The 9,161-nt window shown below is 60.9% G+C and overlaps 1 protein-coding gene across 1 annotated transcript in view; it reads right to left on the bottom strand.

Moving 5' to 3' along the window:
* Positions 1-1,643: 1,643 nt before the first annotated feature.
* The window catches only part of SFSWAP (splicing factor, suppressor of white-apricot family), a gene marked incomplete at its 5' end in the record, with an annotated part of 26,112 nt that continues 18,594 nt past the window's right edge, over positions 1,644-9,161 (bottom strand). Inside the window, 7 exons of the mRNA XM_015567228.1 lie at positions 1,644-1,917; positions 2,177-2,249; positions 2,724-2,866; positions 3,853-3,867; positions 5,340-5,346; positions 5,465-5,590; positions 7,843-8,105. Of these exons, the coding sequence (XP_015422714.1) occupies positions 1,852-1,917; positions 2,177-2,249; positions 2,724-2,866; positions 3,853-3,867; positions 5,340-5,346; positions 5,465-5,590; positions 7,843-8,105 (693 nt within the window). The remainder of the gene's footprint in view (positions 1,918-2,176; positions 2,250-2,723; positions 2,867-3,852; positions 3,868-5,339; positions 5,347-5,464; positions 5,591-7,842; positions 8,106-9,161) is intronic.

Below are 9,161 nucleotides of genomic sequence, written 5' to 3'. Positions count from 1 at the left end.
CCCCCCCCCCGCATCCACCCAGCTCGCTTGGCAAGCCCAGCCGCAGGCCTGGGGCCCTCTGTCATTGGGTCACGTGTGCTGGGGAGACCGAGTGAGCCCCACAACGTGCACGGACCTGGGAAGGAGGGGTTTGCTAAAAAGGAAGTGGAGGGCCCAGCCGGAGATCACAGTTTGATTCCTGGTCAGGGCACAGGCCCGGTTGTGGGCTCCATCCCCAATGGGGGCAGGAAGCAGCGGATCCATGGTTCTCATCATGGATGTTTCTCTCTCCCTCCCCCTCTCTGATATCAATGAAAATATTGTTTACCAAAAGGAAGTGGAGGTGCCGAGGTCTGAGGCAGGGAGGTGGGTGGCAGGCAGGGCTGGGTCAAGGGGTTCAGGGGAGGCACCTGAGTCCCCCCTATGCACCGGTTCTGCCTGCATCCGGGACTGAGGGGACGCTGGCTGAGGCGCCGTCCGAGGCTCTGTGGCGGGACCAACCTGAAGGGCGGTGACAAGAGGTGGCCACAGTGGCCTGGGGTCATGAACATAGGAAGGGCCTCACCCCGGCTGGTGTGCTCAGTGGGTAGAGCGTTGGCCTGTGGACTGAAGGGGCCCAGGTTCAAATCCAGTCAAGGGCATGAACCTCGGTCACAGGCTCCACCCCCTGCCCTGGTCTGGGCGTGTGCAGGAGGCAACCAGTCGCGGAGTCTCTCACATCCATGTTTCTCCCCCTCCCTCCCACTCTCTCTAAAAATCAACGGGAAAATATCCTGGGATGACGATTAAAGAAAAAAAACCAAATAGACACAGCAGGGACCTACAGACAGGGTTCTCCCCAGACAGGCCCGGAGGGGGGCTGTGGGCGGTGAGGGGGCCGAGGACGTTGGGGGCCTCAGACATGGGGAGGGACTCTGTGGCACTGGGTGGGGTCCCCTTCGCGCCACCACTGAATTCTGGGGTTTGAACGTGGCCAAGCCCTGAGGAGGCTGCTCTGCTACCTCCGATGGGCGCTGGTGAAGGCTGCTGGTGAAGAAGGCGTGTGGCACATGCCGGCCCGGGAGGGGGGAGGGGGAGGGCACGGGGAGTGAGGACCAGCTGGTACAGCCTCGCTCGCAGGCCCCTGGGGAACCGATTAAAATTTAAGTGCATTTTCCAGGGCCCAGCGTTCTCGGCGTGCGCCCTAGAAACGCACGCCGGTCTTCGCACGAGAAGGTGAACAGTCGTTGCGACAGTAAAAAAGATGAGAACCTGCTCCCGGGCCATCCGGGCCGTGCACAGTGGTGCTGGCTGGGCCGTGACTCCTGGAGGGGCCGTGTCCCACTGAGAAGCAAGAGCGCTATTTCCTTTTACTTTTTAAATGTATTTTTATTGATTTCAGAGGATGGGAGAGAAACATCAATGATGAGAGAGAATCATCGATTGGTCACTGCCTGCCACAGGCACCCCTAGCCCCGCCCCCCACTGGGGATCGAGCCCACAACCTGGGCCTGTGCCCTCACTGGGAATCGAACCGTGACCTCCTGGGCCACCTGCCCTCTGCTCAGCGGCCGAGACGCCGTGAACCCACCCACCAGGGTGTGCACAGGTGGCAGCGGGCGATCCAGTGACAGACGACACGTGTGAACACACAAGCCACACAAGCAAGGAGCCGCCAGTCGGTAGCTAGAAAAGGTGTTTTCTTTCCATTTTATTGATAATACATTTTCACAGAAACATGATATTATTTACAAATATACAGGTAAGAGACTGCTGGTCAAAAATCTTAAACTGAAATTGTCATCAAAAATGAATGTACAAAACCCGCCCCGTCCACGGACCCCAGGCAGTGGGGACGGCTTCATGCGGCCCGAGCAGAGGCCGCCGGGCGTCTCAGGAGGCGCTGGTCTGCATGTTCTTGGAGGCAGCGAGCATCGCTCGGACTTTGGCCATGAGGTCCTGTGGGAGGAGAGACAGAGGGACTTCTGGGAGCTGCACTGAGACACGGAGGTGGGCCCTTGGCGGGCAGTGACTTATGGAAGCTGTGGGGCGGAGACCAAGGACGGCCTGGAAAGACGGGTGTGGCCAAGCGGTCCCAGTGCGGGCGGCAGGCTGCCAGGTCACCCCCGGGCGAGGCAGACACCCCCAGCTTGAGGCGACCAGTGGGTCCCGCCAGCCCTGTGAGAGGAGGATGGGGAGGTGGCGGACGCCCTCTCACCTGAGTGATCTTGCTCTGCACAGAAGACACGATGGCCGAGGAGATCTGCCCCTCCTTCTCCTGAGACACGCCCCTGAGGCAAACAGGTCAGAGCTTCACTCACTCAGATGCCAGTGAGAGCCGGCACACGCCACCCTCACAGCCACCCTCGGGCCCGGGGACGCGGTGGACGCTGCTGGCTGGCCAAGCTCGCGACAACCAGTGTGGACACAGTCCTCACCGCGGCCTGAGGTCTGGAGTGAGGGGTGTGGATGGGGCCCCACCCAGATGCTGAGTGAGGACAGGAGCGTCGGGTGCTGGGAGGCAGGGGGAGCGACTGTGCCCACCCCGGGGACCAGTGGGAAGAAGCCCCTCCCTGTGTCTGAGGACTGTGTCCATCCTATGGATGAGGGCGGCCCACCCCCCACCCACCCCCGTCACTGCTGACGCCAGAAGAACCCCCTCTGTGACTCTGCTGCGGGGGGAGGGGGAGTGTTCTCTGACCCCACATGGCCCTTGCTCGCTGATGGGGGGATGGGGGGGTGCGGGGAGCGGGTCCTGAGGTCACCTGGAGCGCTCCTGGCTGGAGCCCCGACTCTCCACGGGAGAGATGCTGGCCGAGTGGGCAGAGTGCCGGCGCGGGGCCTGCTTGCTGGGGGACGCTGAGCGGGACTCGGCCTTGGACTTGGTCCGCGACCGCGAGGCACCCCCCTCCCACCTCCGACCCCGCCCGCAGGTCTCACTCACTCACCCTGCCTTCCCCCCGCCCCCACCCCCAGGAAGGACCAAGAAAGAAACAAGGTCCCAAGGGCACCGAGCCCTTCCTGGTCTCCCACCCCCAAGAGACCACCACCTGCCTCCTAGGAGCCCCATCCCCACCCCCCTATCTTGTGTGGTGTCTGCACAGAGACCTGGGAACATGCCGGTCAGAGCCCCGGCCGCTGTCCAGCACCCAGGTCACCGCCGCCGGCCTCCAGGGCTCAGGGTAGCACTACCCCAGAGCAGTGCCCTGCGTGCAGTGCCGTCGGGGGCAGCCTCTCCTCCGACGGCCCCGGCCGCACTGCCTCCGGGTTCGCTCTTGTCCAGGACGGTCCTGGCCTCCAGCCCCCGGCGTTCCCGCATGCGTACCAGGTTTCAGTGGCAACTTCGACAAAGAGCCCGTGGCATTCTGACTGGGAAGCCAGATCTGTTGTCATGGGGACGGGACCCTTGCATCTATTAAGTTTCTTAAATTCCACCTGAAGTGCTTGTGTCAGTGCCGAGGGCTCACACGCTTCTCACTCACCCGTGAGGCGTCGCGATGACACTGCTGTGAACGGCACCGTTCCTCACGTGGCTCTTCGGTTGCTCAGGGCGAGCATACAGGACACACGTATGTCAATGCGTGTCTATGTGAAGCCCACCGTTCCCCCTCCATTTCTGAGCTGTCATTCCTCTGCCCGCTCTCCTGGCCCAGCACCCGTCACACAGGGACACCTGCCTCTCCCGGAGCCCGACCAGGGCCGGGGAGGAGCTGCTACTGAGGTCCGTGCCCTTGACTGGAATTGAACCCAGGACCTTTCAGTCCATGGGCCAATGCTCTACCCACTGAGCCAAACAAATAACATTTTACTTCCTTATTAATAATGTCTGCAGGGTCCTTCATTCTTGATCAAGCCACATAAAGATTTACCAATTTTTTGGATCATTTCAAAGGCCCACTTTTGCTGGTGCTGTTTTCCCGTTAGCTTGTGTCCTGCTGATTTCTATCATTTCGTGGCTCCTGTGTAGTCTGTGTTTAGTGTGTTCTTTCTCTAGCTGCTCAGGGCAGAGGAGTGGGTCGCTGTTTCCGGACCTTCCTTTTCTAGTGTAAACACTCCAAGCTCCCACCTTCCTTCTAAGCACGGCTGCCCCAGAGAGAGTTGCGGGTTTGATCCCCAGTGCGGGGCATGCAGGAGGCAGCCAGTCCATGATGTTTCTCTCTCCCTCTCCCTTCCTCTTTGAAATAAAACATATTTTCTACTTTCTCTTGTGGTTTCTTCTTTGACCTTCAATTAATTAAAAATGTGTTCACTTCCAAATATTTGGGAATTTTCCACAATCTCTCTGTAGACTTTTATACTCCTGCCACGTGGGCGGGGACTCGGGTCAGACGCATGGTGGCCCCATGCTGGAGGCGGCGAACCCTGGTGCCCGATGTGCATGACTTCAACGTCCCCGAGAAGGCGAGTCCCCACGATGCCCAGCGTGACCCCGTTTTCTCCCACATCCTAATCTGAGGGCAAAGGCAGAACTCTTCTGTCAGGAGAGCGCTCTTGCTACAAGGAGTTAATTTCAGACCATGCCCTTTACATGTGCCAAAGGCGATGACACATTTCAAATGTTAACAATGACCTGCTTCAGGAGGAACATCTTAGCGGCCACGTTTGTCAATTAACGGAACTCGGCGCTCGCTGGTCTCAGGAACGTTCTGGTGAGCAAGGCCGGCAGCTGTCGGGGAGGGAGGGCCTGAGGCTGCTCGGCCAGGTCCCCGTGGACAGGCAGGTGGCGGCTGCGTCTTCTGTCCCAGGCAGTGAGCTTCACACCTGGAAGTGGGATCCGTCCTCTGGAAGGTCTGGAACCCGGGATCCTGACGCGCACTCGGTAGCAAGTAACACCAAACGGAGGCTCCGAAGCACGACTGCTCCTGGCCTTTCCCGGACGCCGTCCCCGGGACCGCGACGCTCCCGCCCACTGGAGCCGGGGCTGCGACTCCGCGCGGGACAGACAGGGACCTCACACGCCACGTGATAAAGGACGAGTCCCAGATGCACCCTTGGCCAAGTGGCAGGAACGGGCGCCCTGTCCCGGCCAGGCTCCCAGCTGGGTCCCCAGGCCTGGACGGGCACAGAGGCCGAGGTGTCTTGTCCAGTCAGTGGCGGTGCCTGGGCTTCTAGCGTGAGGTCAGCCCTCAGCGCCCCAGAGACCCCTGGGCAGGAGGGTGGGGCCCTGCCTGAGGTGCCAGAGGCCCAGGCCAGGTGCACCAGCCACGGCTTCTCCTTTCCGACAAGGGCGCCGGCCTCCCTCGCTCTCCTCAGCAAAGACAGGCCCCTGCGGCCTGGCCTGGTCACAGTCACCTGCTGGAATTTACTCAAGACTCGAACCTCTGATCTTCCCTGTCCGCAGTAACGGTACGTGCGTGGCCCTGAGGGGCAGCGGCCGGGACAGGTGACCTGGGCACGGCGGAGGCCCCTGTGCTCGTGTCCCACAGGGAGAAGGGACAAAGCAGCGGCTTCCCAGGACCTGCAGCCCGTTTCAGAGCGAGGTCCTCCCCAAGCCCCAGCTGCCTACCTGGACCGGGTCCGCTTCCGGCTGACGCCCGGGCTGTTGCTCACCCGGTAGGCGGTGGGCACGCTCCTGTCTTCCCTCCGTCTCTCGGGGGAGTGAGCTCTTCTCCGAGGCGACCGGGACCGGGACCTGGCAGGGAACAGGCACCTCAGTCCCGCTGGCTGGCCGAGGCGGTGACGGACCTCAGCCCGGGGCGCGGGTGACGGGTGCCTGTCAGTCCTGCCGGAGGCCCGCCCCCCTCACTGCTCTGCTGGGACACTGCCTCCCGTCCCAGAGCACCTGCCCCAGCGACGCTGAACGTTACCCAGCGCACAGCTCACTCTGCACTGGAGCTGTGCCGGCCCCAGTGCCACAGCCCCGACTTGGGCCTGCAGCCTCCTTCCTGCCTTTCTGCTCCCGCGGCTCCTACCAAAGCCAGGCAAGGGAAGCCAGGCGATCCCGGTGCGCCATGGCAACGGGGACACGGGACGCCAGGGGGCGTGGCCTGCGCTCAGGTAACCAAGCGTAAGGCTGTGTGCTCCTCAGCACGAAGCCCAAACCCCCGTCGGATCGGCTGGGCCACCTCGCCGCAGTGACGACATCGCGGGTGCAGCCCCATCAACACCCCATCCTCCTCTCACGTGCCCGCAGGACACGCACACCAGGCCCTGCGACCCCGGCACCAACTCCCACTCGAGACCCTCCCACAGGGTCACGGTCCTTAACGGAGGGACCTTCATGATGGGCCCGGGATCCTTCATCTAGTTTTTTGTTCTTTCTGTGAAATTACTGGTTTGGGAAGACCTGCAATAAGCAGAAATGGAAAAAAACACACCCAGTTTCTTCTTGTTCTGTTTCTATGACAACCCACTCAAAAAACAATCAAGAAGAGCAGTTTGATTTTGCCAGTTTAAAAAATCCTACATTGAATCATTTAATTACAGTAAAACGCTCAAAACAACACATTGTTGTTATAAAGACCAGCGTGCGACCACACTCCGAGTCGCCCGGAAACACTGCCCGTCGGGAGGGCCCCGCAGAGCTGCTCCTCAAAGGTTTTGTGTGTCGTCCCCCCCCCGCCCCCGCCCCGCCCCTCGCTAAGATTCATGCGACAGGTACAAAGGGGAGGGCAGGTATTATGCCAGGTTCTCCAGGCCAATCTGCTCGAGGTCACAATCTAGGTGGGAACTGCCTGCTCTGTGGCCGCCCTGGGGCGGCTGTGATGGGCGCGTGTGGTGCCCCGGGGGGAGGGGTGTGTGTGACCCAGGCGCACGCCACACTCACAAGAACATGGGCTGGGCTGGCGGGACCAGACCCCGAGGAAAGCTCTGCTGAGACAAAGCTCCGGCACCGCGGACGCTCCACGGGGAATTCCACAACGACCTCGGCATGAGGAAGTCCACCCGCTTGACACCTGCACGTCCTCACTAAATGACGCAGGGCCACCCGCAGTCCTGGGCCCACAGACCCAGGGGCTGACCGCGCTCACACCCGACGTGAAGGTGGAGCTCCTGCCTCAGGAAGCGGCCGACCGCCTTCACAGCGAGCAGCTGGCGGGTCCCGCGGAGCTGACGTCTGGCTGTGCCTGGGACGCAGGCAGGTGGGAGCTCCTGGCCAGTCACCGCTCGGAGGCCCGAGGCCGACACTATCCGTGTCCACCACGTGATGCCAGACGAGCCCTTACACACGTTGACAGGCAGCTGTGCCCAAGCACAGAGCTTACACACCAGCATTTCCCGCGGGAGAGGCCCCACAGCCACCGGAGAAAGGCCGTCACCGCACACCCCAAGGTTTAGATCTGGAAACTGTCTCTCTGAGCCCTAAGCAGCTACTTAGAAACAAACAAGCCTGCTTTACCAGGAGTGAGCTCTGTGGCCCCTTATGAAGGGTTTCTGCGGCCTGAGACGCTAAGCTCAGCTGCTCTTTCAAAACCTGGCTCCCGGCACAGGCAGCTCCCAGTGAACAGTGGCTCTGGGCGGGAGCCCCTCCGGTCACAACTCGTGCGGAGCAGATGGGAGGACGGCACAGGCTCCGCTGCCCTGACCGTCACACCCACAGGCGTGGGGCGCGAGGGAAGTCCAGGCCTTTAGACACAAACCCAGCCCAGGGCGTTTCACAGTCAGCCCACGGCCATGTGTGCGTCCCCCAGGGCCTGTTGGAATTTGATAAATCTCCTTAAAAACCTGCCAGTAGCTCGTGAGGTTTAGAGTTAAGTAGAAAATAAAAAATACTTTCTTTTTTAAAATCCTCACCCGAGGAGGTTTTTATTGATTTTTTTCTAGAGAGAAAAGGGGAGAGAAGCGTCAATGTGAAGCATGCACCCCGACAAACAGAGCTCTGGCCTGGGCCTGCAGGACGCACCCCCCCACCCCCCACCCCCCCACAGACACACGCACACCCACCTGGAGCGCCGCGCGGTGCGGTAGGCACTGGGGAGGGCGTGCTTCGCCTTCGAGTGGGACCGGGGCCGGGACTTGGACGAGTGGTACTTGGGGGAGCGCGACCTCGTTCGAGACCGCTTTTTGTGCTTCTTCCTCTTCTTCTCCCTCTCTTCTTCTCGGGGCGGGGCCCTGCTTCTGCTCGAGGGCCCTTCCGGGGGTTTCACGTCGATGAGCGGCAGAGGCCGGCCCCCACTCAGGAGAGGGCAGGCCACCGGGCTGGCTTCCTGGGAGCAGAAGCAAAGACAACGTGGCGTTGAAAACGTCCATGCCCACGACTGCCGAGGCCCTCGCACCAGACGCACCAGGCGCAGCGCCACCTCAGGGACGTCTCCCCACACGGCTCTGAAACAGCGCAGGCCTCACGGGAACAGACGGGGAGGAAGGACCGTCCCCGACCTGGAAGGACCCCTCTCACCCATCAGCCACGGCGGCCAGACACCGTGCTGGGAAGAGGCCACACTCGCTCTTTCACACATAATTGTGACTTTGCACCAAAGGAGACTCCTCAGCCCCCACATCAGTGTTTACGGATGTCGGTGCCACTCGGGAAATGACTTCAAAAGAGAAACACGAAGCTGGTAGCTGTGGCCACAAGATCCAGCTCGCTGAAACCGGTTTGGCTCAGTGGATAGAGCATCGGCCTGCGGACTGAAAGGTCCCTGGTTCGATTCTGGTCAAGGGCATGTACCTTGGTTGCGGGCACATCCCCAGTAGGGGGTGTGCAGGAGGCAGCTGATCGATGTTTCTAACTATCTCTCTCCCTTCCTCTCTGTAAAACAATCAATAAAACATATTTTTAAAAAAAATCCAGGTCATCAGCCGGCTGCAGGGTGAACCAGCCCAGCGCCCTCACTGGAGCCCCTCCTCCGGCCGCAGGCTGCGGGCACACAGGAGCAGGAACCAGCCAGGCTCAGCAGCCCGCTGGGGCGGACGAGCCCACAGAGCAACCCCATTCCCATTCAGGGCCGCCTTGCACAGGACCCCCAGGGGGCCCGTCACATCACCTGGAAACGCACAGGGTGCCAGGCAAGCCTCTGGCTCCTCTCACTTGGAATAAGAACACACGTGCACCAGAGATGGGGGCTGGCCCCCCAAGTCCCAGTCGCTCTGTGGGCTGAAGCCCTGCCGTGTACGCTGGGGCCCATGGGCCCCGCACCCGGACACTGGAGGAGCCAGGACACCGTCTCAGAAGCTGCTTTAGGCTGGAAATATTTTCGAGTGTGAATCTCATTTGTGACAATTGCCAATTTAATTCCCGTATTTTTGTTTCAAAGCAATTA

Source organism: Myotis davidii, unplaced genomic scaffold, assembly GCF_000327345.1.
Source record: "Myotis davidii unplaced genomic scaffold, ASM32734v1 scaffold43, whole genome shotgun sequence".
Taxonomy (NCBI): domain Eukaryota; kingdom Metazoa; phylum Chordata; class Mammalia; order Chiroptera; family Vespertilionidae; genus Myotis; species Myotis davidii.
Note: the sequence above shows the minus strand (reverse complement) of the source record. Positions and strands in the feature narration are given on the sequence as shown.